General features: G+C 55.1%; 21 protein-coding genes across 21 annotated transcripts; 10 read left to right on the top strand and 11 right to left on the bottom strand.

Annotated features, from left to right (window-relative positions):
- Window positions 1-45: 45 nt before the first annotated feature.
- KL928_001515 (uncharacterized protein) lies at window positions 46-1107 on the top strand (the record flags this gene model as incomplete). Its single annotated transcript, XM_043201889.1, has 1 exon — window positions 46-1107. The coding sequence occupies one exon, from the start codon at window positions 46-48 to the stop codon at window positions 1105-1107; it is 1062 nt and encodes a 353-aa protein (XP_043060792.1).
- Window positions 1108-1158: 51 nt separating this feature from the next.
- KL928_001514 (uncharacterized protein) lies at window positions 1159-1761 on the top strand (the record flags this gene model as incomplete). The annotated part of the gene is made up of 1 exon (XM_043201888.1): window positions 1159-1761. One exon carries the CDS (start codon window positions 1159-1161, stop codon window positions 1759-1761), a length of 603 nt encoding a protein of 200 aa, XP_043060791.1.
- Window positions 1762-1776: 15 nt separating this feature from the next.
- KL928_001513 (uncharacterized protein) lies at window positions 1777-2292 on the bottom strand (the record flags this gene model as incomplete). Its single annotated transcript, XM_043201887.1, has 1 exon — window positions 1777-2292. The coding sequence occupies one exon, from the start codon at window positions 2290-2292 to the stop codon at window positions 1777-1779; it is 516 nt and encodes a 171-aa protein (XP_043060790.1).
- Window positions 2293-2343: 51 nt separating this feature from the next.
- Window positions 2344-2778, top strand: KL928_001512 (uncharacterized protein; the record flags this gene model as incomplete). The annotated part of the gene is made up of 1 exon (XM_043201886.1): window positions 2344-2778. The coding sequence occupies one exon, from the start codon at window positions 2344-2346 to the stop codon at window positions 2776-2778; it is 435 nt and encodes a 144-aa protein (XP_043060789.1).
- A 59-nt stretch (window positions 2779-2837) lies between these two features.
- Window positions 2838-3569, bottom strand: KL928_001511 (uncharacterized protein; the record flags this gene model as incomplete). The annotated part of the gene is made up of 1 exon (XM_043201885.1): window positions 2838-3569. One exon carries the CDS (start codon window positions 3567-3569, stop codon window positions 2838-2840), a length of 732 nt encoding a protein of 243 aa, XP_043060788.1.
- A 108-nt stretch (window positions 3570-3677) lies between these two features.
- Window positions 3678-4133, bottom strand: KL928_001510 (uncharacterized protein; the record flags this gene model as incomplete). The annotated part of the gene is made up of 1 exon (XM_043201884.1): window positions 3678-4133. The coding sequence occupies one exon, from the start codon at window positions 4131-4133 to the stop codon at window positions 3678-3680; it is 456 nt and encodes a 151-aa protein (XP_043060787.1).
- A 201-nt stretch (window positions 4134-4334) lies between these two features.
- KL928_001509 (uncharacterized protein) lies at window positions 4335-5183 on the top strand (the record flags this gene model as incomplete). Its single annotated transcript, XM_043201882.1, has 1 exon — window positions 4335-5183. The coding sequence occupies one exon, from the start codon at window positions 4335-4337 to the stop codon at window positions 5181-5183; it is 849 nt and encodes a 282-aa protein (XP_043060786.1).
- A 75-nt stretch (window positions 5184-5258) lies between these two features.
- On the top strand, window positions 5259-6611 carry KL928_001508 (uncharacterized protein; the record flags this gene model as incomplete). The annotated part of the gene is made up of 1 exon (XM_043201881.1): window positions 5259-6611. The coding sequence occupies one exon, from the start codon at window positions 5259-5261 to the stop codon at window positions 6609-6611; it is 1353 nt and encodes a 450-aa protein (XP_043060785.1).
- A 35-nt stretch (window positions 6612-6646) lies between these two features.
- KL928_001507 (uncharacterized protein) lies at window positions 6647-8146 on the bottom strand (the record flags this gene model as incomplete). Its single annotated transcript, XM_043201880.1, has 1 exon — window positions 6647-8146. One exon carries the CDS (start codon window positions 8144-8146, stop codon window positions 6647-6649), a length of 1500 nt encoding a protein of 499 aa, XP_043060784.1.
- A 163-nt stretch (window positions 8147-8309) lies between these two features.
- KL928_001506 (uncharacterized protein) lies at window positions 8310-8714 on the top strand (the record flags this gene model as incomplete). The annotated part of the gene is made up of 1 exon (XM_043201879.1): window positions 8310-8714. The coding sequence occupies one exon, from the start codon at window positions 8310-8312 to the stop codon at window positions 8712-8714; it is 405 nt and encodes a 134-aa protein (XP_043060783.1).
- A 2-nt stretch (window positions 8715-8716) lies between these two features.
- Window positions 8717-11158, bottom strand: KL928_001505 (uncharacterized protein; the record flags this gene model as incomplete). The annotated part of the gene is made up of 1 exon (XM_043201878.1): window positions 8717-11158. The coding sequence occupies one exon, from the start codon at window positions 11156-11158 to the stop codon at window positions 8717-8719; it is 2442 nt and encodes an 813-aa protein (XP_043060782.1).
- Window positions 11159-11308: 150 nt separating this feature from the next.
- KL928_001504 (uncharacterized protein) lies at window positions 11309-13652 on the bottom strand (the record flags this gene model as incomplete). Its single annotated transcript, XM_043201877.1, has 2 exons — window positions 11309-13351; window positions 13641-13652. 2 exons carry the CDS (start codon window positions 13650-13652, stop codon window positions 11309-11311), a joined length of 2055 nt encoding a protein of 684 aa, XP_043060781.1.
- Window positions 13653-13704: 52 nt separating this feature from the next.
- KL928_001503 (uncharacterized protein) lies at window positions 13705-15073 on the bottom strand (the record flags this gene model as incomplete). The annotated part of the gene is made up of 2 exons (XM_043201876.1): window positions 13705-14865; window positions 15023-15073. The coding sequence occupies 2 exons, from the start codon at window positions 15071-15073 to the stop codon at window positions 13705-13707; spliced, it is 1212 nt and encodes a 403-aa protein (XP_043060780.1).
- A 75-nt stretch (window positions 15074-15148) lies between these two features.
- On the top strand, window positions 15149-16372 carry KL928_001502 (uncharacterized protein; the record flags this gene model as incomplete). The annotated part of the gene is made up of 1 exon (XM_043201875.1): window positions 15149-16372. One exon carries the CDS (start codon window positions 15149-15151, stop codon window positions 16370-16372), a length of 1224 nt encoding a protein of 407 aa, XP_043060779.1.
- Window positions 16373-16425: 53 nt separating this feature from the next.
- KL928_001501 (uncharacterized protein) lies at window positions 16426-18039 on the bottom strand (the record flags this gene model as incomplete). Its single annotated transcript, XM_043201874.1, has 1 exon — window positions 16426-18039. One exon carries the CDS (start codon window positions 18037-18039, stop codon window positions 16426-16428), a length of 1614 nt encoding a protein of 537 aa, XP_043060778.1.
- Window positions 18040-18411: 372 nt separating this feature from the next.
- On the bottom strand, window positions 18412-19356 carry KL928_001500 (uncharacterized protein; the record flags this gene model as incomplete). The annotated part of the gene is made up of 1 exon (XM_043201873.1): window positions 18412-19356. The coding sequence occupies one exon, from the start codon at window positions 19354-19356 to the stop codon at window positions 18412-18414; it is 945 nt and encodes a 314-aa protein (XP_043060777.1).
- Window positions 19357-19479: 123 nt separating this feature from the next.
- KL928_001499 (uncharacterized protein) lies at window positions 19480-20109 on the top strand (the record flags this gene model as incomplete). Its single annotated transcript, XM_043201870.1, has 1 exon — window positions 19480-20109. The coding sequence occupies one exon, from the start codon at window positions 19480-19482 to the stop codon at window positions 20107-20109; it is 630 nt and encodes a 209-aa protein (XP_043060776.1).
- A 235-nt stretch (window positions 20110-20344) lies between these two features.
- KL928_001498 (uncharacterized protein) lies at window positions 20345-21619 on the top strand (the record flags this gene model as incomplete). The annotated part of the gene is made up of 1 exon (XM_043201869.1): window positions 20345-21619. One exon carries the CDS (start codon window positions 20345-20347, stop codon window positions 21617-21619), a length of 1275 nt encoding a protein of 424 aa, XP_043060775.1.
- Window positions 21620-21654: 35 nt separating this feature from the next.
- Window positions 21655-23460, bottom strand: KL928_001497 (uncharacterized protein; the record flags this gene model as incomplete). The annotated part of the gene is made up of 1 exon (XM_043201868.1): window positions 21655-23460. The coding sequence occupies one exon, from the start codon at window positions 23458-23460 to the stop codon at window positions 21655-21657; it is 1806 nt and encodes a 601-aa protein (XP_043060774.1).
- A 136-nt stretch (window positions 23461-23596) lies between these two features.
- Window positions 23597-24343, top strand: KL928_001496 (uncharacterized protein; the record flags this gene model as incomplete). Its single annotated transcript, XM_043201867.1, has 1 exon — window positions 23597-24343. The coding sequence occupies one exon, from the start codon at window positions 23597-23599 to the stop codon at window positions 24341-24343; it is 747 nt and encodes a 248-aa protein (XP_043060773.1).
- A 14-nt stretch (window positions 24344-24357) lies between these two features.
- Window positions 24358-26526, bottom strand: KL928_001495 (uncharacterized protein; the record flags this gene model as incomplete). Its single annotated transcript, XM_043201866.1, has 1 exon — window positions 24358-26526. The coding sequence occupies one exon, from the start codon at window positions 26524-26526 to the stop codon at window positions 24358-24360; it is 2169 nt and encodes a 722-aa protein (XP_043060772.1).
- Between the last annotated feature and the right edge of the window lie 40 nt (window positions 26527-26566).

The following is a 26566-nucleotide window of genomic DNA, read 5'->3' as shown; positions in this document are numbered from 1 at the left end:
TTTCTCCTATATTAGCTTGGCTGTGCTGAAAAATAAATTTTTATAATGAATAACAGCATCGAGCGATTAGAGAAGGAGATTGAGGAGAGTGTACCGTACTTTGCGAGCGATGAGACGTCGTCCGTCCGCAAGGAGGCGCCCGAGCTCTCAGCACAGCCCCGGGAGGTCAGGCCGTGGGTCCATTTTGTTGCTGGCGGCCTGGGGGGCATGTGTGGTGCAGTCTTCACCTCTCCCTTCGATGTTGTCAAGACCAGGCTGCAGTCCAGCGTTTACCGCGACGCGTACAAGAGCGGTCTGCGCAACGGCGGCATGCTGAGCGGCGCAGCGCTGCATTTCAAGGAAACCCTAATGATTCTACGCAACGTTTACACGGTCGAAGGACCTCGAGCGCTTTTTAAAGGACTGGGGCCGAACCTCGTGGGCGTGATACCCGCCCGGTCGATTAACTTCTTCACGTACGGCTACTCGAAAGACCTAATCAAGAACTCTGTTGCGTTCCAAGGCGAGGAAAGCTCGCTCGTGCATCTTCTGGCCGGCATCAGCGCCGGGTTTGTGACCAGCACGGCCACCAACCCGATCTGGCTCGTCAAGACCCGTCTACAGCTCGACCGCGCCACTACAAAGACGTATAAAAACTCGTTTGACTGTCTGGTGAAGATCGTCAAGCACGAAGGGGTCTTTGCTCTGTACAGAGGACTGACGGCGTCGTATCTGGGCTCTGCAGAGAGCACGCTCCAATGGGTGCTGTACGAGCAGATGAAGTCGGTCATTCACCGTCGGTCCGAGCGGTTGCAGAAGGAGGGCAAGCAACCGAGCGAGATGATGGACTGGTTTGCGCGGTCCGGGTCTGCAGGCGTGGCCAAGTTCGTGGCCAGTCTGATCACGTATCCGCACGAGGTTGTGAGAACTCGGCTTAGACAGGCGCCGTCGCAGGACGGCCGGCCAAAATACACGGGTTTGATCCAGTGTTTCAAGCTGGTCATCAAAGAGGAGGGTCTGGCGTCGATGTACGGCGGCCTGACGCCGCATCTGATGCGGACGGTGCCGAACAGCATGATCATGTTTGGCACGTGGGAGCTGTTCACCAGCATTTTGTCTAAACTTTAATGTACATAGCAGACAAAATATTTTAAACGGCTACGGTTTTTTTTAGCTACCATGTCGTTCAAGTACGAGTTTGCCCGCTACATCAAGAGCCCGGGCTCGTGTCCGGGGCTGCTCTTCCACGACGACAACGCACTTATCATCAAGGACCTGTATCCCAAGAGTCTGGTGCACTATCTCGTGATTCCCGTAGAGAAAACTCTCGAGAGGCCTCAGGAGGCCTTTGCAGACGACGAGTTCCGGAAAAAAATGGAGAAATACATCGACAAGGCGCGCGAAATGGTGGTAGCCAACTGGCCGCAGCACTATACCGTTCCTGGTGGCGAAATAGCAGACTACATCCAGGTGTGCTGCCATTCGGTCCCGTCAATGGCTAACTTGCACATCCATGTGATGACCAAGGACCTGTGCAGCGAGCGGGTGAAAAATAAAAAACACTACAACAGCTTTGCCACGTCGTTTGCGATCCGGTGGGACGAGTTCCCGCTCGCAGCAGACGACCCCCGCTGGAACGAGGAGTACTGCAAGTCGCTGCTCAAACAGGACCTGGTGCACGGAGGAATTAACTACGGCAGCTCTTTCAAACGGCTGCGGGAGGAATTGGACCGCAAACGGGCCCGCATCGTCTACGCGAAAAAACGCAGGGTGTCGCACTAGTTGTATCGTCGCTCGCTATTTGGCACCGCCGCCAAACATGTACTTATACACGTCTACGCCGGGCGTCTCTGGCTTGTCGGATCCCTCGAGCGGCGTGTCGTCCTCGAACGAAAACTCGCCCAGCAGCTCCTCCGACAGTCTCAGGTACTCCGCGGCGACCAGGTCGTCCTTGGTCAGGCCCTCGCGCGAGACGTCGGCCATGTTGTTCTCTATCCACTCTGCCACCTCGGGCAGGTGTTTTTTGCGCAAGAGAGTGGTCAGAAGACCCTCGAACTGTGTTGTATCGAACTCTGTGTTCGGATACACGTTGGTGTGTTTGAGAACGTCTTTGTTGAGGTCCATTGTCCGGCTGAAGGATGTCAGCTGCGACAGGATCACGTTGTACTGGTTCTGAAGGTTCGACCAGTTGGGCAGCGTCGCGCTCGCCGCCATGCTGTCCTCAAGCTTGCGAAGGGAATGCGTGAGCTGTGTGAGACGCGGCCGCAGCTGCTCCAGATTTTGCACGGGAACGTCGTTAAAATTGAGAGACATGAAATAATTATTTGAGTATTTAATTTAATTTATTGCATCTAATCTAATTATATGGCTAAAAAAAAGTCCAAATTAGAGCAGCTCGTCGAGAGATACGGCAAGCGCGCGAACCTTGAGCGCCGAATACGGAATCTGGATGCGCGCACTAACAAGACGATTTCCGACCGGAAGTACATCGAAAAGCTCAGAGCAGACCTCGGCTACTGGCAGGCCCAGGAGACCACGGACAAGCAGGAAGAGCGTCCGAAACGGGACATCAAGCTGTTCAAAAACTCGCTGTACTACGACGAGGAGCTCAATCCCGCAGGAATCACGCCACCGGGCGGGCGGGAACAGAAAGGCGAGTGCAAAGTGCCGGGCAATGTCCAGCTCAAGTATCCGCTTCCTCAGCAGGAAAGACCGCGGTTCTGGCACATCCACCAGGTGGGGGCGTACGAGGCGGGCGAAAAACGCACGCAGCTCGTCCCCACGGTGCTACGGCGATAACAGTGTACAGATAGCTCAATATGATGAATGTCATTCTAACGAAATGTAGTTCTATCTGCCTATTTCTCCTTAGCAAAAAGCTTCTCCACATCCTCAACAGCCTGCGCAAGCACCCTGTCCTGGAACTTGGCGTTCTGCAGCTCGGATTGCACCTTGGAAATGACAGTGGAGGCGAGTTGTTCTTGCTCGTGCTGTCTGACTTGGGCCTCGTATCTGACCCACGAGTCCAAAACAGACTTGGCCTCGGACGCAACGGCGACCTTCTGCTTCAGCTCAAAGGCCTCTGCCTCCAGAGCAGCGGTCTCCTTGGACATCTCGAAAAGAGCCTTGGTGGTGGAAACGACGTCTTTCAGGTTGGAAACCTGGTCGATTCTGGTCTTGACCGCGTTCACGTGGTCTGCTCTGGCCTGGTTCAACAGGCCAACAACGTGGTCGGTTCTGTTCTTGGCCATTTCCCCGTACAATGGAGCCACAGCCTTGGAAATCAGGGCAATGAACCCAAGGAAGGTCACGAGCAAGATCGACTCGTCGTTGACAACATACAACTCGGAAGAAATGGCGTAAACAGAGGCGGCGGCAGTGGTGGCCAGAATGCCCGTCTTGGACAGGAACGAGTTGCCTGGAAGCGAGTCAATCAGAGCGTTGGCCTTGGTCTTAGGGTCAACAGGGGTCGACAAACATCTGATGCCGACGGCTCTGTGGCCGATCGTGGCCATTGGTTTTGCGGAAGCTGGATCGTTAGTCAATGGCGCGCGGGAAAACCTACCTCTAGCTGCTAGTCTTGCCAACATGGTGTTTTCGGTACAGTTGTTTTAGAAAAATTTGGCTGAATTTCGTTGGTCAGAACTACGCGGGCACATAACGGGAGCGGGTCGAGCTCGCGCACACCCGTGCACCGGCTACAGGTCATCCATATGCGTCCGATCATTATAGCTATACGCGCCTGCCGCTATGCGTACGTGGCGTCCATGAACTCGTCCAGTTCCTGCTGGTCCTGCTGGTTCACGCGCTTCAGCACCTCCGACGCGCTGCTCTCCTGTATCACGCCGTCGATCACGAGCTCGTCGATCACGTGATACGCCACCTGGAAGTTGAAGATGATGTCGAGCTCGCACACGCTGCCGTATGCCTTGTCCATGATTTCGACGTAGCGCTGGATGAGGTCGAGCGTGATGAGTTCGTTGTCGTCGTTTTCGACGCACGCGATGAAGAACAGGCTGGCGTATCTGCGGTAGACTAGCTTCGAGTCCTTGTGTTCGAGCACGTTGCACATCTTTGGTTTGCGCAGCGGGATGATGGCGGTCAATTCCCTTATGATCCGTTGTTTCTCCTTCTGGCTGACGGCGATGTACCATTTGGACAGTCTGACTTTGCCCTGTTTGGACAGCAGAATAAGGTACTTAACGGCCATGGGGAATAAATAAAAAATAAAATAAAATAAATAGCAGGCAAAAAATAACTTCATAGCACGCACCAACACCGTTGTTGCCGTGAAACCCGCTGTTGTTGGAGTTGTCATTTTTGCGCCACAGAACCACGCACACAGCAACGCGTCCATGGACCAGTTTGTGAGCTACGTTATGGGCACGGGTGCCGACCGAGCAGAGCTGCTGCGGCTGCTCCGTGAAAAACACAAGGAGTACGAAACGCCCGCCGAGGAGCGCCCGGGCTCGGACAGGGTGTCCAGCGCCGAGCTGCTCCCGGTGAAACAAGAGAGCGAGGACCATCTGCACCCGCTTTTCCGCGAAAACATGGCCGACAGGTTCCAGGAACCAGACCTGCACACGCAGTTGCAAAATCACAACATCGACCTGCCGTCGATGGACGACGCGCACGTGAAAGAGCTCAAGTCGCAGGTTGCCAAGGAGTACGAGACGCTGGCAAGGCAGTTTGCTGCGGCGCGAATAGCCAACATCGACCAGCTAGTGGACAAGATCGACGATGCCATCAGCTCCACCAAGGAGGATTTCGTGTATCTGCAGCGCCAGATGAGCGTTCTGGACGCGGACGGGTTTGCGAGCCGGCCTGTGGTGGAGTCGCCGGCGTCCGACCCGGACCTTTTCTACAACTACTTCGCAACCAGCTACGCAGACAAGATGCAGCTTCTGGGCCAGATCGCGGCGCTGACGGCGCACCGGCTGGAGACGATCGACCGCGAGACCGACGCGAACGTCGCCATCGTGCACGGCCAGTACAGAGCGGCCCTGGTGGAGAACAGGGAGGCGTTGCAGCAGCAGATCCACGCGAAGATCGACGAGCTGAACGCCGAGTACCCGGCGCAGACGGGCGAGCCTGCGGGCGCGGGCGCGGCGCCCGAGAACGAGCTCAAGTCGCGCAAAAAACGCTCCAACTCGCTCATAAATCTGGCCGACATCGCCCAGGTGTACGGCGACGACAAACCTTGAGGAGCCTGGATTATATAATCTCCCAAAAAAAATATATTGTCTAATATTTAAATACAGATCTTTTGCCCTTGCTCCATGGACAGCCTAGTTCCTTTGTTTTTGGATATCACCAGCACGGACGATGCTGGCGTGGCGCAGAGCTTCCTGGAGATGGCCGGCGGCGACGTGGACACCGCGGTGAGTCTGTATTTCGAGCACGGGACGGACGTTGGGCCAAGCAGGCCTGGCGACGACGCCGAGGTGGCGGGCAGACTGCAGCAGGAGATGTACGCCGAGCCCGACAGCGCGGACGAGGGCGTGAGACGGCCGCTCGAGCCGGTGCACGACCAGCTTGTGGCGGACTACGCCAGGGTCGACCCGCACCGGGGCATGTTTGGACGGACCCAGGTGGGCATTTTCAACCAATTGGACGAGGAGGACGACGGGGACGGCGTGGAGGTTGTGGATCTGGACGAGTACGATGACGACGACGACGAGTTCCAGATGCTGGACGACGATGGCGACGCGGTCCGGCAGCAGAACAACCGACGCGCTCGCAGGCGCAGAGAGTTCCGCACAAGCACACAGAGACGGCTCGCCAACATTTTCCGGCCGCCCTGGGACATTATACAGAAACTAGACCTGGACGGCGCGAAGGTGGTGGCGCGGCAGGAGAGAAAGTGGATTCTGGTCAACATCCAGGACATGACCGACTTCCGGTGCCAGTGTCTCAACAGAGACTTCTGGTCGAACACAGAGATCAAAGAGATAGTGCGGGAGAACTTTGTTTTTCTGCAGTACCACCATGACTCGCCGAACGGCGAGTACTACATCAACATGTATCCGTTTTCGGAGTATCCGCACATTGCGATCTTGGACCCGATGACGGGCGAGCGACTCAAGATATGGAGCGGCGTGCCCGATGTGCACGTGTGGGTGGAGCAGGTGGTGGACTTCATGGACCGGTTCTCGTTGGACAAGAACAAAAAGAACCCGATAGTGCAGCACAGCGTGCGGCCGGACGTGAGCAGTTTGAGCGAGGAGCAGCAGATCAAGATGGCCGTGGAGCACTCGTTGAACCCTGACGCGGCGCGGCAGCAGGACAGCGTGGATATCGTGGACCTGGACAACGGCGAAGGCACGAAAGAGCGGCCGCTGGAGCTGGAGAGCGACGAGCCGGTGATCGAGGCCGTGGACGTGCCAGACCCGGAGGGCGCGGACGTGACGCGGATCCAGATCCGGTCGGGCGACGGGCGCCGCGTGGTGAAGAAGTTCGCGCTGCAGGACCCCGTGCTGCGCGTGTTCCAGTTTGTCAAGTACTATTTTGCCATAGGCAACAGGCCGTTCCATCTGACGATGCAGCGCGAAAACCTGATCGACAGGCTCGGCCAGACCGTCCAGGATTGCGGGCTTCGCAACGCGTCGCTGCTACTGGAGGTGGAGGAGTGAGGAAATACAGATATAGGAGTCGTAGCTTCGTTAATTTAATTTTCTAAAAAACTGCTCACGGGCCCGCCAATGTGGTCGAGCGCAAGCAGGAACGTGTCGTGGCCATAGAAGCTGTCCTCCTTGCTCAGCTCGACGTGGCGGATGTTCGACCCGTCGCCGCCGCGCTCGCGGGCGCCCTGGCGGAGCAGGTCGGCCATCTCGCGCTGCTGCCACGCAGGAAATAGGATATCGGACTCGACGCCGATCACGAGCACGTCCTTGGCGGCCAGCTTGGCCAGCCCGTGTTTCAGGTCCTCGGCGGCCTCCTCGGGCGTCATTCTCCGCGTGCGCTTGTTCTCGCGCATCGGCGACTCGAACGAGCACTGGTGCACGGGTTTGTACTCGAGCTCCGAGTCCGGCACATAGTCGCCGTTATACCGCGCCTCGGTCTGCTGCCGGCTTCTGGCAGCCTTGGTTCGCGCAGACAGCGACATGTCGAACAGGTCCATCGCCTTGGAGATGTACAGGAACGAGTTGGGGTCGTATTCCAGACACCATTTTTCTCCCGCGTGGTCCAGGTACGTCTCGATTAAAAAGTCCGGACACAGAGCAGGCTGTCTGGACGGGTCCGCCCGTTCGACACCGAACCGCGACTCCCACTCGGGACCGGACCGGTACGTGATCGTGGCGATCTCGCGGGCCAGTTTCATGCCCGTGTGCGGAGGCAGCGAGCCGTAGTAGAAACCTTTATTCCAGTTCGGGTCGGTCATCAGAACCTGTCGCTGACAATGGCGCATGGCAATCGAGTAGGGGTGCGAACGGGCACATCCAGAGATGCTCACGACCTTGGCGACCTCGTCGGTGAACTCGTGCGCGTATGCCAGACACTGCATTCCGCCCATGGACGAGCCCATCACGGCGTGCAGCCTGTCGATCTTGAAATGCTGTTTCACGAGCCGGTGCTGTGCCCGCACCATGTCGTTCACAGAGATGATCGGGAACCGCGTGGCGTACACCTGGCCGTCGGACGGGTCGGTCGAGGACGGTCCCGTCGAGCCAAAACAGCCGCCTAGCACGTTGGTGCAGATCACAAAGTACTTATCGGTGTCGAGATATTTGCCAGGACCGATAAAGTTCTCCCACCAGCCCTTGGCCGGGTTTTTCGCGGTCGAGTGCGCGTGCGACGACGCAGACAGGCCGGTCTGCAGCAGGATGGCGTTCGAGCGGCTCGAGTTCAGCGTGCCCCACGTCTCGTAGGCCACCTGGAACTGGGGCAGGTATCCGCCGTAGTCCAGGAAAATGGGGTCCGTGGAGCGGAAAATGTCCACCTTGTCCTCGGTGATTCTCGCGTACGCGGGCTCGGGCCCGTTTTCCACCAGCGATTGCGACCTCTGCTCGAGTTTTTCGAGACAGGGGAACGACAACTGTGGATTCGACGGTCTGGGATGGGGGGTCGACATGGCGGCCGCACGGACTGCGCTGGCACGCGGCTTGCATGCCACTGCGCACCGCGAGAAGTGTCTTGCAAATCCCACAGAGAACAGACGCTGGCTCATGGGAATGGGAAGAATAATTGGAAGAGTCTGTTTGTCTGGTAGCAGCAAGTATTGGCTTGTGTGCTTTCACGTGACCGGAGATGCAGGGAAAAAAAAATTAGTCGGAGAAAAAAAAATAGAAAAAAAAAAGGGCATTAAAAGGGGATAAGCGAGGATACGCAGGATGGATTACAACGCCTCGCTCAAGGAATGTGCCGTTCCCGAGAGGATCGGAAAACTCTATTTCCGCAAAGCCCCCGACACGTACATTCTCGAGCTGTCCACGTATGCTGCTCCCAAGAAGAGATCCACCGAGACAAGGCCTTCGCGGTGCACGGCAGACATTCTGGAGGCGATTTGTCAGAACTCCAAATTTGAAATGCCCACGTTCCTTTCGTCTCGCAGCAGCAACATCATGCTGCCCACCGAGGACGACACAACGCTCACCGCAGAGTACCTATATCCGTCCTCTCCGTACTGGGAAGGAGAAATACAGGTGAAGCCCCACGAGATCAAGAACGAGGACTCGGACGCGTTCGAGTTTTGTGAGAGCTCTGTATTTGAGAGCGTAGACTCGGAGAAATACTAGCATTATAAATCGCTCTGTCTGGCCCATTTCACGTTGACCTCGATGGCCTCTAGCGACTGGCTCACTCCCTTGTCGAAGCCCGTGAGGTCTTTGGCGGCAAAAAATGCCTTGGCATCGGCGTAGAGCGGTTCGGAACCAAAGTTTGGCAAGAAGTTTCTGAGCACTCTGTCCAGAGTCCAGATCGATGTCTCTTTGTGGAACCGGTCGAAATTGGCCTTGAAGAAGTTCCAGAACGGTTCTTGGGCAACGGGGTTCGAGCACAGCGAGCCGCAGAGGAAGATATAGTCCATTTCTGGAAGATATTCGGTGAAGAACAGGGCAAAGATATCGTCCAAATATGCCCTGTTGCTCACGGATCCAAGAGCAGACAGCGCAATTTCGCGCGCGTCCACAGAAGACGGATTTTTCACCTCCTCGATCACCTGCAAAAGCTCTTCGCGGGTGCATTCCTTGGACGCCAGCAAAGTGGTGAGCTTGGCGCGGCGCAACGAAGGGTCTGCGGTGGAGCGAGCGTACTCCAAGGCGAGCGAGGACTGGGATAGTCCGCACTGCTCAAAAACTAAGGAGCGCAGCTTAGATTCCTGAAAAGTGAGCTTTTCTTTCTCCATCAATCTCTTCAGAACCGGCTCGTACACCTGCTTGCTGAAATTGACCAACATTTCCAGCTTTGGCGAGCCAAAATAGAGTTTCTTCAAAGCACCCAGCCGTTTGGCGATCTCCGCCCAGACGGCATACTCTTCTTCGCTTTTGAACCGCTCCACGAGCTCCAAGCAAGTCTTTGTCGAGCTGAGGCCGGCCTGTGCTGCAGCAAACGTATCTGCCACCAGTCCGATTTTGTCTCTGGCGTTCAAGTCAAGAAATACGCGGTCGAACAGAGCCGGATCATAAACGACACGATAGAAGCCTGTGGTGGACTTGTTAAGCTTTGCGAATTGTTCCAGAGGAACCGTCTTGCTTTTCTCCGTCATGTTGAGCTCGGGAATCCACCAAACTGTGTCGTCAGACTTTCCAGAAAGCAGGAACCTCTGCTGCGTGATCTCGACCTGGTCGCCAGCTAGTTTCGCGTGCAGATAGGGAAAACCAACGGCTCTGATCCAGGGAGCAACCAGCGTCGTGATATTCTTGCCGGTGGTGGCGCTGACGGCATCCCATAGATCATCGGAACGCGCGTTGCCAAAGCTGTGCTCTTTCAAATATTTGGAGACACCGCTCAGAAACAAGTCTACACCAACACTCTCCGCAACCATGCGCACAACAGAACCCCCCTTCAGATACGAGATATAGTCGAATATCTGGTCGATGTCGCGTCCGTTGAGAACTTGCACCTCCACGGGATGCGAGCTGGTCAGAGAGTCCAGGTCCAAGGCCGCCTGAACAGAAGACGACACAAAGTCTGTGAACACGTCCCATTCGGGGTGCATGTTGTCGACGCAGAGCCAGCCAATATAGGTTGCAAACGATTCGTTGAGCCAGAGATCCGACCACCAGCTCATGGTGCAGTAGTTGCCAAACCACGAGTGGGCGATCTCGTGCGAAACAACGTATGCCACCTTGGACTTGTACGCCAGATCCGACTTTTCTGGGTCAAACAGCAGCGCAGTGGCCCTGAAAAGGACAAGTCCCCAATTTTCCATTGCGTTGGCTCCAAAAGCAGGCACCGCAATCAGGTCCAGCTTCGGCAGCGGATAAGCAATGTCAAACACCTTGGAGAGATAATCAACAGCCTTTTCCGCCACAGACAGCGCATACTTGCCGTTCTGCGACTGGCCAGGCACCGTGTAAACGCGGATAGGCAGCCCGTTCAAACGGGACTCCACATACTCAAACTTGCCAATACACCAGGCTACAAGGTACGTGGACATTTTTGGCGACGACAAAAACGTGACCGTCTTCGTCAGACCGTGTGTCTCAACCTTATCGACTGGCATATTGGAAAGGGCGTCGTACTCACTGTCAATTGTCAAGCTTATTCTGAACGTGGCCTTGAACGCAGGCTCGTCGCTACAAGGGAAAGCAGACCGTGCGTCTGTCGACTCAAACTGCGTGCACAGCAAGGTATGCAGTTTTTCGCCGTCCCTGTAGCTCGAGTCGTAGAATCCTCCCATGTCTGTGCGAATTGGGCCGGTGTACTCAATGGAGAGACTCAACGGGCCGGGTTTCACTGGCTCTGCAAATTTGAACTCCACGGTCTCGTCTTTGTTGTTGGTAACGGTGTCTGAAACAGCAATGGCCTTGTCGTTAGAGCTGGCAGTAGCTTTGCCTATTTGCAACAATTTTTGGTTCAGGATCACAGACTTGATGGTGTCCTGAACATGGAAATCGATTTTACAAAGCCCCTGGAATGTCTTTTTGGCAGCATCAATGTTGGAGATACAAACATCATAGCTCACAGGCTTGACCGTCTCTGGCAATCCATGGTGGAAAGACGTGTCTGGATAATGCATCGATAGGCGTCTGAAAAATGTTTGTGGTCTAAATCTGAAAAACGCTCGCCTAGACAAAAATTGCATATCTACATTTTTTATGACTGGGTATTTTATTAAGTGAAAAGAGAAAACAAAGCAGACACAAGCTTTTCGACGAGAAGGCTGAAATTACTCAACGGTGACCGACTTGGCAAGGTTCCTTGGGCGGTCGGGATTGTTGCCGGCAGCAACAGACAGGTAGTAGCTCATCAGCTGCACAGGAATGATGTTCAGCAATCCTTGCAAGCAGTCCACAGACTTTGGAACCTCAATCACAGCCGAGGCCTTCGAACGGTCTATAAGCCTGTCTCCCTCGGTTGCAATGATTATTGGACGGCCGTCTCTGGCGGTGATCTGTTGGATGGCAGAGTTCAGTTTCGCGGAAAACGAGTCCTGCGTAGCAAATGCCACAATCGGCAGCTTGTCGTCAACCAGAGCCAGAACTCCGTGCTTCAATTCTCCGGCCTGAATACCTTCCGAATGAATATAGGAAATTTCCTTGATCTTCAAAGCACCTTCCAGAGCAGAGGCATATTGGTAGCCTCGGCCAACAACCAGGATGGACTGCTTGTTGTGCAAATACTTCTCGGAGATCTCCTTGATTTTTTTGCTTTGCTGTAGAATTTTCTCAATCTGGGTAGGGATCTCTTCCAGTCCCTTGATAATCTCTTGATGGCGCCTGGAATTGGTGATCACATGGTTGGAGATCTGCAGGGCAAGCATGACCAGCGCAATGTATTGAGAGGTGTAGGCTTTGGTGGAAGCCACGCCGATCTCAGGACCAGCGTTGATGTGAACACCACAGTCGGTTTCTCTGGAAATGCTTGAACCAACAGAGTTGACCACACCAACGGTCAATGCTCCAGCAGCACGGCATCTCTTGAGAGCCATCATGGAATCTGCTGTCTCGCCAGATTGAGAAACAAAGATGCACGTATCGTCTCTGAAGATAGGCGGAGATCTGTCCAGGAAATCAGAGGCTAGATCCACGGAAACTGGCACCTCTGTCAGCTCTTCGAATAAAGACCTCACAGCCAAGCACGAATGGTAGGAAGTTCCGCAGGCAATCATCTGGAACCTTCTCGAACGTCTGATACTGGTCAGAAACTCCTTGATGCCTCCAAGAGTGATGCTTTTGTTCTTGAAGTCGATTCTACCTCTCATGGTGTTGAAGGTGGAATCTGGCTGCTCAAAAATCTCTTTGAGCATGAAATGGTCGTAGCCGCCTCTCATGATCTCGGCCAGTTGCATCTCCAAAGTGTGAACGGGTCTGGTGGTGGACATTCCTGCTGCCTTGGACGCTCTGTGGATGTGCAATTCTCCGTTGTCAATGTGGGCGATGTCGTCGTCTTCCAGGAACAGCACCTTCTTGGTGTGCTCAATGACCGACGAGGCGTCCGAAGACACGAAGAACTCGATTGGTTTGTTGTAGTCGGGCAAGATAGCTCTCGACTCGGATTTTCTCAGTGTCATCTCGCTATTAGTAGGCAGAGTCAGGAACGAGTTGGAGTAGCTCGATCCGTTGGTGCCCTGTGTAGTCGTGGCAGGATCAGAGATGAACTCGACGTCCACAAAATCCACCTTGAGCTTCTGCTCGCTCTTGACACCAATCAACAGCGGAGAACCCTTTCTGGTGGCCACCAATTCGTTAGGATAGTGGATCGACTTGACCATCAGACCGTAGGACCCCTGCAGCTGGTACAGGACCTCCTTGGCCAGCTGGTAAAATTCCAGGTCGTTGTCCTTGTCGAAATAGTATTTGAACAGCTTGGCGATAACTTCGGTGTCGGTGTCCGATCTGAAGGTGTGGCCCTTGCTCTTCAGGAACGTTTTGAGCTCTCTGTAGTTGGTGATGATGCCGTTGTGGACCACGATGAACTCGTTTTTGTCGTCAGAGGGCTGTGGGTGGCAGTTCGTCTGGGTGACACCTCCGTGGGTGGCCCATCTGGTGTGTGCGATACCCACATGGTTGGCAAACGTCTCGGAAGTGTTCAGGTTCTGCGACTTAATCTCGTCCTTGAGGTTTGCAACCTTGCCAACCTGCTTGTACACGGCAATCTCCTTGGCAGAGGTGGACTCGTCGAACTCCTTCTCACCATCGATACCGATGCCCGCCGAGTCGTAGCCCCTGTACTCGAGCTTGGAAAGCCCTTCCACCAGCGTGTCGATGATCTGACCTCTGGATTTGCCGACGTTGTAGTTGGCGTAGCCGAAAATGCCACTGCGCTGTTAGAACTCGTGTTCTGTGCCTTGTACTTACCACATGGTTTATCAAAAGCGAGTAAAACTAGGCGCCAAAGAATATATCCGGGATCTGAATGGATAGAATGCACAGACTCTAAACCGCCGAAAGAAGCACTTTTGTCAGCTGATCAATGCTTTCAGAACGCTGAAACTCGTCCTATCTCTGGAATGAAACAAAAGATTATTTTAACTTTTTTTTGTCTGTAGACTTGTTTACGTGTTGCCCCATGTAGAATTAGTGCGCACACGAATCGCAGAAAACCTTGTTTGTGCTATACAGTTTAGCTCTTTCTCTTTATTTTGCCCTCGAACCCGGCTCTTTTCGGGGCCCGTGTCGCGCCCTTGAACGAGCGCAGCTGCTTGGTCTGGTGCTTGCGGCTCTTGCCCTTGTTTTCGCGCCGGATCCGCAGGTTCTCCTCCCTTCTGTCCTGCTTGGCCTTGATCTGGTCCGCCACAAACTGCTTCCGCTCCCCCCACTCGCGCTCGCTCTTCCTCTTCTTGGCCTCCTTGCGCTTGAGGGCCTTTTTCAAGAGCTTCACGTCGTCCTTCACTTTGATTCCCTGAGCACCGGCAAGCGCCTTGTTCCACTTGTGCTTCTCCTCCACGGCCTGCGCCTGCTCCTTGTCCATGGCCGCCAGCTTCGCCTTCTCCTGCTCCGCCTTCTTCAGGTGCGCCTTCACGTCGTTGTTCGATGGCCCCTTCCGACGCCCCACCTTGCGCACCCCACTCAGATCAGACGTGGCTCTCTCGCCCTGGCTGAACTCGATATTATTGTACATCACCACGTCCTCCTTGTCGTCCTTGTCGTCCACGTCCTCGTCCTCGCTGCTCGACTTGTCGTCGTCGTCGTCCTTCTCCTCCTTGTTCTTTTTCTGCTGTCTTTTGAGAGCCTCCTTTTTGCGTCTCTCCTCCAAAATCTGCTGTCGAGACGTCACCGTGGAAAACTTGGTGCCTGGCGCCTTGCGCTTCTCCTTCAGTGTGTTGATTTTCTCGGCCAGCTTCGCCCGCAGCTTCGCCAGGTTCTCGGCCTTCTCCTTCTTCTTGTCCGGCGTGAGCGGCTGCTTGGAAGATTTACGTGGGGGTGGCGGTGCGATGTCGCCATCGCCGTCATCGTCAAATACTATCGTAGCGTCGTCAAGTTTCAGTTCTGTGTCGGTGGCTGTGCTCTCGGGCTCCTGAGCCTCCACAGCCGCAGGCTCCTCCGCTGGAGAGGACTCCTGCTTCTTGCCCGGTATTATCACCGGCTTCGCCTCAAGCGCGTGTCTGTCCTTCTCTTCCTTCGCACTCACGTCTCTGGTAGCCTCTGGATCCAGCTTGGCCTTCTTATTCTCCTTGGCCTGGCTCTTGCTCTGCTTCTTCTGCTGCCACTGATTGGACGTGTCCTCGTCGTAGTAGTACTTTGCCGGAATCAGAGACAGCAGCCCGTCAAATGCGTTGGCGTGCTCTTTCAGGCGGTCCTGGCCGTTAGCGAGAAATATGGGGTCGTTAGACACTTACCTGTAAAGAGTTATTCCCCATCATGGTGAAAATACAGCTTGAAAATTTTCAAATAATTTTAAATTTTTTTGAGCCGCACATTTATTTCAAGCACAAATGCACGAAGTTATCACGATCTCGGTCGGCCCCCACGCCAACAACATTGTGACGCATTTCAATAACCTCCAGGAAGACAAGCTGTATCTAGCGCCGTCGCTGGCACAGAACCCAATAGACCCCAACGTCCACATGGAGCCGGTCGCAGAGGGCCCCAGTTATACGTTCTACCCACGCACCATCCATTGGGAGTACCAGAACGGGTATGGCGCCCTGGCGCAGTTTGGCACCGAGGACGTCGAAAAGACAGGCTACGAAGTTATTGAGCAGCCGCGCGTGGAGAAAAACAAGTACCAGGAACTGCTGGACTCTGCACAGCCAACTAAAAGCGTGCTGGAATCGGACAAAGTGCGTTACTGGACGGATTTCACGAGGGTACTGTATAAGCCGTGGGCGCTTCTGAGCATTAGGAACTGGGAGTACGACTACAAGAGCCAGACGGGATATCTGAAAATGCACCCAGAGAGAAAATTTGAAGGTTATGACGTGGGGGCAGCCGAGTATAAAAACCAGCCGGACTTTGTCGACGAGACGTTGCGACAGACGATGGAAAGATGCGACTTGGTGAACGGCATGAACCTCGTCACAGAAGTGGACTCTGCGTGGGGTGGGTTCTCGGACGAGTTATTGGCCGACATAAGAGACGAGTACGCGAAGACAAGCGTGCTCACGTGGAGTCTCACGCGGGACAACGAGCGATTGAGTTTTGAAAAGCTGGTCAGCCGTGTGCGCGCTAGCGTGGGGCTGATGCGCAACTCGTCACTGTACCTGCCGCTGAGCACGACGCCTCCGGTGCCCCGGTGGGCGGACGCGGCAGACCTGTGGCACGTCTCGTCGCTCCAGTGCATCCCGCTTGAGTTGGTCAACGATCTGTTCGCCGCAAAGCCGGCGCTCCTCATGGCCGATTTTGTGAACGGCTTGAGCACGATGAGGGGCCAAAATGTAGTGTGGGACATAACCGCTGCACCCCACATTTTTAGCTGTCGCCAGGTGTACGGAAACAAGGGAGACCATTTTTTCGCGCAGACGGCCATCACAAGAGGGGCAGCAAACAACGTGGACTTTTCCAGGTTTGTGGACAGCGGCACCTCGGCCAGACACTATGTCGAGTACCGGTCGCCCATCGCATTCAATAGCCGTCTCGACAGTTTTCCTGCAGGCTTCAGCGAGGAGGAGGGACACACCCCTTCTCTATGCACCTTGGGAGTAACTAACGCGCCGCGCAGCTGGTTCAAACAGATGGCCGCGCTGGTGTCGCGGCACTACAGAGGCGACGATCGCGAGGAGCTCAGAGACGAGCTTGAAACTATGGGCGAGCAGTATGTGTGGGGGTACGAGTCGGATGACGACTATTGAATACAATGGATACATTATTAATGAATACTGTCTATCTGCAAGCTGCAACTAAGCTACTCGTTAGTCAAGTCTCTGCCGAACAGAGACACCTTGAGCCAGTCGGCAGCCACCAAGGCTCTCATTCTGGCGGAGATGCACATGGCGATGTACGAGGATCTCCAGATCAGGTAGGTGAAGGCACCGCCGGTGGAGGTGGAGGAGAAGGACCCCCACACCAAGTCGGCGACGGCCTTCTCTCCACCCACGTACGACAGCGATCCCAGGTGGTTGTACTTGAAAGGCTTGATTTGGGCCAAGGCGGCGTCGAGTCTGGCCTGGACCTTGGATCTCTCGTCGGAGTTGGAGGCTCTGGCAAGCTCAGATTGCAGGTCGTCGATGGCGGCCATCTTGGCGAACGTGGAGGCAAGGTAGTGGCCCTCCTGGTGGGCGACCTGTCCCGTAGGTGGGTGGCCCGTGAAGGCACAGTCACCGATGGCATACACGTTCTCGGTGCCCTTGACCTTGAGGTTCTCGTCGACAAGCAGGCCTCTTCTGGCGCCGGCCTGGGCCTCGATCTTGCTGATCAGGTGGTTGGTGAAGTTGGCTGGGCGGATACCGGCGGCCCACACAAGCATACCGTATGGGATTTCTTTTTGCTCCACGGAACCGTCCTTCTTTTTCGTGGAGGCGGTGATCGTGGTGGCAGTCACTTTGTTCACGGCTGTGTTGAGGATGAGGTCGATGTTGTTCTCGGCAAACGTCTTCTGGGCGTACGTCCACAGGCTCTTGGAGAACGAGTTCAGCACGTTGGGTAGCGCCTCGATCAGGGTGACCTGGACCTCTTTGGCGATCGAAGGCATCCACTTAGTGAGGTCCTCGTCCACGTAATCCTTCAGTTCTCCCGCAAACTCGACACCTGTAGGGCCTCCTCCCACAACGACAAAGTGCAGCAGTCTCTTTCTCTCCTCGCTTCCCTCAGGATACAGCGAGGCCTTCTCGACACACTCCAGGAACCGCTTTCTGACCTGGATCGCGTCCGGCAGCTCTTTCAAGAAACAGGCGTGCTCGGCAACACCAGGAATGTTGAAAGTGGATGGCTGGGCGCCCACAGCAACGACCAGGTAGTCGTACTTGAGCTCCTTGACGATCTCCTCGGCGTCGGCGTTGGACTCGGGGAATTTGATTTTCAGACTGTTTTTCGTCACTTCCACGTCCGTAGCGTCGGCCTCGATGTAAGTCACCTCTGCCGGGGTTCTCTTGGCGATCGATCTGATTGGCTCGACGATCGATCTGGCCTCGATGGTTCCCGTAGGCGCAGAAGGCAGCAGGGGCGTGAACAGGAAGTAGCTTCTAGGAGAAACAACGGTCACATTGTACAGACTAGTATCGAGATCTTTGAGCATCGAGGCAGCACCCCATCCACTTCCCAGAATGACTATGCTCTTTTTCTCTGCTCCTGCAGCAGTGAGAGCGGTCTGGGGTTTCTGGTTTCTAGGGTTGGCTTCTCTGTAGATGGAGGCGCCCATCCAGGTGGTGGCCAAAACAGTACCAATGGCACCCACGTCTAGAGGAATCCGGAACAGCTTGTGGAAAAGAGATTTGCGCTGGGCGGAGGTCGCGACGACGGACGAGCTGAAGGCTCTGACGGCGACAGTGTTGAGGCGCACGGCCCGTCTTGCTGCCAACATAATCTAAAATGGTAAAATGTTCAGGTGGAAGATGGTTTTTTATACAAAGGTAATTTTTTTCATCGAACCTGAGTGGATATTCGCGGACAATAGGACACAATACGCCCGGTTGCCTAAAAGAGGAGGGGCTACATTTCTTGTTTCGCGGATTCTGCGTAGGAGGTACGCCGAATGATTAATGGGGGTGCGAGCGCTTGCGCGAAAAAGGGTTTCGGCCAATAGGACGGCCGCTATTTTCGCTGTAGGAAAAATTCGGCTACTGGTTTCATCCTATTCCGAGTCGGAAAACTTAGCGATGCTTACGTAACGTCCTCAGCGGGCTACTCCGACCAGCACCTGCATCTCCGGAAACCGCGGGGTTTCACCCCGTGTTTATCTGGCCCTGTCGTACTTGTCAAAGTAGTCCTGGAAGAAGCCTCTATAGTGGAACTTTCTGCCCGCGGCGGAGATTTTCTCCACGTCGCTAGGCTCCAGCTCAAACTCCCACACCTTCATAGTGTCTCTCAGCCGCTCCTTGTTGCTCGACGTCGTGATCGGCAGAACGCCTGTCTGGTACACCCATCTGAGCAGCAGCAGCGTGTTGGTGACGCCGTACTTCTGCTCCAGCTCTCTCAAAACCGGATCCAAAGGTCCCTCCGTCACCTTCGTCGGGACGATCGGCGTCAGCGGCGAAAAGGCCTCCACCAGGATCTCGTTCCGCTTGCAAAACTCCACAATCCCGGGCGACTGCTCCTGTAGATAAGGGTTGTACTCTATCTGGTTGACCTGCGGCTTGTACTTACAAACAGCGAGGATTTGCTGCAGCATCGGCTCGTCGAAATTGGACACTCCGATGTTTCTGGCCTTGCCCTCGTCGACCAGCCGCTCCATCTGCCTCCAGGCCTCCTCCGCGGTGACGTCGTTGGCGTCTGCGCCGAAAAAAGGCGCGTGGATCAGAAACAGGTCCACGTACTCGATCTTCATGAGCTCCAGGCCCTTGACCAGCGACTCGTACGGCCCCGACGGAGTCGTCGACCGATGTCTGCCTCCCCAGCCCTGGTTCCACTTGTCGGTGATCCAGAGCTTGCTGCGCGGGACTCCCGACTCGGCGATCGCCTTGCCGACCTCAATGCGGGTCGTGTACACCTCTGCCGTGTCGAGGTGGGTGAATTTGCCCTCTGTGAGCGCAAACTTGATGATGTCGACGAGCGACTCGTCGACGGAGTCCTTGAGCACAGGGTCGCCCTTCTTCTTTTTCTGGTGCTTGGTGCCGCTGCCAAACGCGATGGCAGGGATCTTGTCGCCGGTGCGTGCGAGAGTGAACGAAGGTGTGGCCATAATATTACAGGGAGAAGATTTTTAGCGTGCTGATAAGCGGGCTTTGTGGGTGCAAGACGATGCGCCACAAGAGAAAATAAGAGGATTAGCTCCGTGCACGGGTTTTTTGTTTATTTATTACAAATGGTTAGTTGTCTCAGGATCGTGAAACTCGTGGGCATCGGCTCGCTGGGGCTGGCCACGTCCAGCTTCGGCCTCGCAGCGTACAACGCCGTGCCTGATCTGATCAACTCCACCAAGCTGAGCATCCTCGACTCGCGCGAGCTGCGCAACAGGTTCCGTGGCCTGCTCGTGCAAGTGCGCTCGATCCTCGCCGTCTTCGGCACCGTGGCCTCCGTGCTCTTCTCCATGGCATACACCAGGTCGCCCGTGACGGGCAAACACCCCTACCTGGTCTACGCCGCCCTGGGAGCACCGCTGTGCGCAGCCTACTACTGTTACGGCGTTTTGCCACTGGAGCTCCAAATTTTCCGGTCCCCGCAGAAACGCGACCCGGGCGCCCTGCCGGCCAAGACCAGCAAGACAGACGACCTGACGTCGCCGCTCGACAACAGCGTCTACAACGACCTGGGAACCGAGTCCGACGCCGTCCGCGAGGAGCCGGCCGAGGACGAGCAGTTCCAGGAGCTCGAGCTCAAGACAGAGACCATTGCGAGACTGCAGGCGCTCAAGCTCGGCTACTCGTACTCGTCGCTCATCTCTGGAGCCGCCCTCCTGCTCGCCACAATCGGTTATCTAGGTGACCCTCTATAATCTAATACACACACATCCCTTGCCAACTGTGGCTTATCACGTCAAATTTTGCTGGAACCTTCCGATAAGGGTGACTCAGAAAAACGGGAAAACGAAAACACCGGTTACCCGGACACGGGCCGCATTGACACCTGTGACCCACCCCCCGCCTCCAGATATAAAGGCTTATCTATCTCCATTTTGTTTCCACGCTGTCATCCATCTTCCTTATAGAATTAGTGGCATCTTTATATACATGACATCGACGGTCCTCTCAGACAAGGTGGACTCCCAGCTCAAGCTGCTGTCTCACGACTTGCAGGCCACCATGGACGAGTATCTTGCGTACGAGAAGGGCTCGTACCTCAAGAACAAGTACAAGTTCCTGTCCAACTTGCAGAACGGGTCGTTTGGCCAGGTCACGTGTGCGCTCAACATGGTGGACAACACCAAGGTGGCCGTCAAGGCGTTGAAGAAGACGATTCCCGGTATATCCTTCATGGCCAGACACGAGATCTCCATCATGCGCAAGCTAGGGTACCATCCGAACGTTTGCCAGCTCCTGGAGAGCTTCGAGACTAAGAAGTACATTGTTCTGGTTCTGGAGTACGTTCCGGGCGGCGACTTGTACGACGCCATCCACACACAGTCGCCGCTCGGGGTCGAGTACCAGACCAACCCGCAGATGTTTCTGAGTCTTGTGAATCAGCTGGCTGATGTCATGCGGTACGCATACTCCCGTGGCGTGTATCACAGGGACATCAAGCCCGAGAACGTCTTGTTGATGAGAGACGGCAGCATCAAGCTGTGCGACTGGGGGCTTGCCACCTACGCAGGCAAATGCAGAGACTTCAACGTCGGTACGGAGAAGTACATGGCTCCAGAGGCTCTTCGTCAGAAGGGCGAGTGGTACGACGCCAAAGGTGCCGACTCGTGGTCTCTGGCCATCACGTTGCTGTTCACGCTGTTCGGCAAGTGTCCGTTCCGCAAAGCAGACACCAACGACGTGAACTATGTGAACTTCCTCAAGTCGAAGGAGTTCCTCTACGACTACTACCCCAGCATCAACGAGGTCTCTTTCAGGGCCATTGTGGAGTGTTTTATGGTCGAAAGAGATCTGGACGGTGGTCTGGAGCTGCTCCGCAGAGAAGGCCCTACCAAGGGCTTCACGCTTGACCAAGAGTACAAGCTGGAGCTTACCAGACGCCAGCAGGAGTTTGCCGTGCAGTCCGACCCGGCTGTTGCCTCTGTGCGCGACGACGATGTTTTGGGAGGCGAGTTCTTCATGTTCGACACAGAGCCCGAGTACCGGGTCGAGATGCTGGAGGAACAGAAGCAGGCTTCTTACGTGGGCGCCCCGCTACGTGCTGTGGACATCCGTCCTATTCCCGACTCCGTCGGAACTGCCTACTCCATCTTCGATACGCAGGCGCCTCCTTCGCTTACTTTTTCGTATGAGACCAACGACGGGTTGGTTGGATCGTGGTGCGACGAGTTTGATGAAATGTGCGGTGTGAAGCATACTAGGTGAGGACTATTTAACGCTAATGAATGACGACAATGACATTAAACCAGGTTTTTCCTGCGCCGTAGCTTTTTCTTTCTTTCTGCTCTGTCTAGGGCGAAGTCGGCCATCACTCGTGTGACGTATTTTCTTGAGTAGTTCACTTTCTTGAAGATGTCGCGCCACATCACCAGCAGAATCAGCGCGAACGTGAACGGAATGGTCACTTTCCAGTAGAACCCGACTCCTTTCTCCAGGTTTCCAAACCTGTCGAAATTCATGCCAAAATATCCTGCCCAAAAACTCAGTGGAAGGAAGACAACCGTCACCAAAGACAGCTGTTTCATGGAGTTGTTGGTTTCTACCGACAACGTGTTGAAGATCAGGTTCACCAGATTTTCAATCGTCCTCGACATCGACTCTATGTCGTCCACGTACGACACCAAATGGTCGTATATATCGTTCATGTACAGAACGCTGTTTTCAGACATGAATTTGCGGAAGTTGGTCACGTCTCTCATCTGGTGGATCAGGTTGCAGGCTGGCATGATGCGCGACTTGAGGTTGGCCAGCTCGTTGATCATTAAATGCAGCTCCTGGGTGTGCGAGATGGTCGGGTTGGTGAGAATGTCCAGCTCTATCTCGTTTAAGCGTTGGTCGTAGGCAGACGTCACCGGGTAGACGAGATCGACTACGGCGTCGAGAATCGAGTGGAACAGAATCGAGGCCTCGTCGCTCGTGCGCAGCAGCGTGTCTCTGGCCGCCAGTCGGGTCAATATGGCCTTGGTGATGTCTCCTGCCGAATGCTCGAAAAATGTAATCACTGTGTTGTCGTCGGTGAGGAAAATCGAGACCTGCTCGATTCCTACGGCAAGCCCCTTGCTGTTGAGCGGTCTGCGGATCTCGAGGTTGCGCATCTTGCGGCTTTTCTTGCGTTCGTCGCCAAGAGACCTGAAATTGATGTCCGACAGCTTTCGCATCTTCCGCTCGTCGCTGATGCGCTCAGAAAGCGACATGTCCACGGTGTGCACAGAGGACGCTCTGGAGCGCAGCGATTTTGAGTCGTCGGCCGACAAACGGCGGTTTCCAGCCGATTCTCGCGGACGGCTCGTTCTGACCACCTTAATCAGGGGAAGCACGGTGAACAGATGGTTCGCGTACAAGTCGACCTTCGTTCGCTGCGGAATGTCGATCATGTCCTCAATGGACAGTCTGTGGAGGTTGTAGTGCTTGCCGATCGTCGAAATGGCCTCCCACGAGAGCCCGTTGACGTTGATCCACCGGACGTGCGACCACGGGGGCCGATTCTTGACTCCGCGCTCAAACGCCAGCTTCGACTGTGCTGCGCGCTTTCTGTACTCCTTCAATCGCGCCTCGACAGCCTCTGGATCGGGGTCGTGGTCGCCCTCAGCATACAGGAGCTGGAGATCCAGAGCGTCGTCGTCGGCGCCTGTTTCAGAGACAACCTCGTAGTGCGTCACTCTGTATCTGTCCGGCGAGTAATCTGTCACCACGACCCACGACCCGGGCGTATTCAGGACCACGTTTGTTGTTCGAACGTCGATTCCTGGCTCCCAGCCCGTGCGTTCCTTTTTTGTGCCGCTGCCGGCGTATTTCCGCGACCTGGCCTTGTTTCTCCGTCTATGGCCGCTCTTTGGCACCGTCACGTGCGGACCCGCGGCCTTCTGGTGTTCCCGAGTGGGCTGCGAAACCGGACGAGGAGAGTCGCTGTCGGACTTGTGATTCAGATCTATCTGGTCCGTGCTGGGCCCAGACCCGTCGTCGCTCGCGTAGTCTGAGTCCGACCAATGAGCCGACTCGGGCAAATTCGGCAGCTCAGGATCTGCCGAATCGTAGACAAGCGACATGAGAAATAATTAGTACCTATTTTATTTATTTTATTTTATTTTATTTTATTTATTTGATTTGATTTAATTAAATTCAATCAATTTCATATAATCAATCTCATATATTCATCGGATGATTACTATCGTCTCTATTTAAATGAGAATTTTCGCGCCCCTTCGCTCTGGTCAGCTCAACTTCCTGGCTAGCCGCCAGCCAAGATTTCCCGTCCCCGATAGTCCGCGGAAAGCAAACCTGGGCACCATTATCCAAATGCTCCAGCTCAAAGTGCCCCATCTTCTGCAACACAATCTGCCGCAGGAATTCCTGTCCCAGGATATCGTCCTGAGACTGCTTCCCGCTCAGAGACCACATATACCCGTCATCCGCGGCGTTTTGCTCTACAACACCACATTCAAGACGCTGCAATTACTGGTCACCTCATTTTTCCTCAACCCAGAAGCAAAATTGCACATTACACATATGAACATCAAGGAGGCAAGACAGTCGCTGTCAAACACAGACCTTGTCAACCTCTCGATCAACAACAACTTGCTGGATTTCGAAGAGTCGCCAGAATTGTCCCCATACACCACCAAAATCACCATCAAGTGGCGCACCTGTCTCAACGGGTGTCTGCATCTCCACGATAACAAGACCGCCGACGCCAGGCTCGGCGCGTACAACCTGGACACCAACAGCCTGCTGCACCTAAAACTGCCCCTGCAAAACCTGACCAAACTCAACGACAACTCCATCGAACGGGTGCTTACGGGCATCTTTGTGTTCGAATTAACCGACAAAAACGACAAGATCGCTGTACATACCATTGACGACTGCGAAATCATCGAAAACGAGCAGCCGTCGCCAGACACAAACAACATCGGCTTTGCCCCGGGAGCATAGCCTCTGTATATAGCCTAGTGCTCCGCAATGCGTCTCAGAAGCTCTACGTTGAGCTCGATGCTTTCCGCCACCTTCTCGCTGAGACACTTCATCCTGTACAGGAAATACAGCTGCAACAGCAGAATGAAAGTCACCAGTATTGCAAGCCAGTTTCCGGCCAGTTGCTCCAGAAAGAGAACGTACCTCGACGGTTGCCTTGCAACGGGCTCGGCGAAAATCTCCTCCTGTTTTTCGTCAGTCTCTTCGCTCTCTGCTGGCCTGCCCGTCTGGATCTCTGGAAGTATCTTGTCGAGCTCTTCGCCAATCAGGTCGGCGGACTTCTGCTGTCCCGACTTGGTGCTTTTCTCGATCACTCCCTTGATCCAGCTCGAGCCGGTCCATACTATCTTGTAGCTGATTTTCAGCCGTGTCTGGCTTTCTTCGGCCCACGTAAAAATGTACCTCGTGACTACGTGGAACGCAGTCCCGCTCGGAACGTTTGGCGTGCACGTGGTGCTCACCACCTCCACGTACCCGTTGAAATCTTTATGCTGGATGAGCTCGGACGCCTCCACCTTGGCCGATTTCGGGCCAATCGAGTTGTTGAGCTTTTTCTCGTACTCAAACTTGCGCACCAGCTCCTCGTTCTCGTTCTCTCTGAACGGCCCGTAGTCACTGAAATTGTACCCGTCGCTCAACTCCATGATGTGCCTATGGAAGGTGATTTTCTCGCCAAAAAGAACGTTGAACACCACGCCCATCGGCGCAGCAAAGACCTTGTCCAGAATGATCGACTCGCCGTGCGCCTCGGGCTCGTAGCTGCACTCTGTGGGGCTGTGCTTGTCGGGGCCCTCGTTTCTATAAACAGGACTGGCAGCCACCTCCTCTTCTGTCTCTCCGTCCATCAACGGACCGTTCTCGTCGATGGTGAAGACGTCGTCCTCCGAAAGCTGCTGGACCGCCGGCGCAGGCAGGTTGCTCTCGATCAGGTCCAGAGCGCGCGACTGCTCGTTCTTGGCCTTGCTCAGGGCCACGGACTTCGACCACACGGTCTCCAAAAAGTTCAGCGTCGAGTCGCGCGAGATGAAGCTCGCAAAAGTGTGCTTTCCGTCTCTCGTCTCGATCACTATCCCGTTCGGAAACAGTCCTGCCGTCGATTTGCGCTCGAAATGGACCACCTCGTCGTGAGAAATCACCAGACTGGTCACCCAGCCGAGCAAGTTGGAGTTGAAACACAGATAGTGCTCCGAAACGTAAAGCCGGCCTTGGAGCAGGATTTCGCGGCTCAGTGCGCAGCTGAAGTCGTCCAGAAGCCGCTCGTTGTCTGGGATATTTTTGAATAGCTCGTGGAACTCCACGTTCCGCGTTAACGAGGCGTAGCGGTACTGTGTGTCGAGGTACTTCTCGTCCGTGTACAGTTTGTTCGAGAACTCTGCTGGCGATCGCTCAAAGCTGTCGTTGGAGGCCTCTGTGAGGGGCGTTTTCGGCAAAGACGATATGCTGCTGCTTTTTGCTCTGCGCGAGGACCGCCGGTAGCTGAGCATCTCTGTGTGGCCGTTGACGACATGTTCGAGCTTGCCCTCGTCCTCGGCGTCCGGCCGACTGCGCAACGGAGTGCCCAGCGTGGAGACTGTGTCGGTAGTCGTCTCTGCCTCCTGCTGTCGGGATATGGACGCAAGACTCTTGATGCTAGACATGAACGTGGCGTTCGGCGCCGGCACCGGCGTGGCAGGCTGCTCGCCGGCCGATTCCTGGCTCATCTGGTCTCCGTCGCCGTTCATCGACCCGTCTGTGTCTGCTAGACCGTCGCCCTGGTTAAACGACAGAGAAACGGCGTCCGTCTTTGTTGTCTCTGGGTTTGCGGGCGTGGACTTCTTAATTCTAAGCGGGATCGAGGCTGTCGACGAGGCTGTGCTCGTGGACAAGTTGGACGCCCCAGAAGGCCGCGGGCGCTCGGGAATGGCCATTGCGGAGGTGCGCAACGACGAAGCGTTGTTGATCACCTCGTACGCGTTGTCGTCCGGGAGTCGGGGGATATCGACCGAGAGTTTGCGCTTGGGGAGCGGCGTGGACACGGACGAGACCGAGGAGGCGTGGCTGCGGGCCTTGTGGGAGTCCTCGAACGAGGGCGAGGCCTTGTTTGTGGGGGTGGGGCTTGCGGACTCCTGTGCGTCGTCCATCTCGACGAAGGGCCCTAGTTCCATGGCAATTGGTTGCAGGTGTATGGTGCCACAATGATGCCAC

This window comes from Ogataea angusta (genome assembly GCF_019207475.1).
Source record: "Ogataea angusta isolate 61-244 chromosome Unknown 61-244_NODE_3_length_881311_cov_93.026150, whole genome shotgun sequence".
Taxonomy (NCBI): Eukaryota; Fungi; Ascomycota; class Pichiomycetes; order Pichiales; family Pichiaceae; genus Ogataea; species Ogataea angusta.
This window is presented reverse-complemented; position numbering and strand designations above follow the sequence as displayed.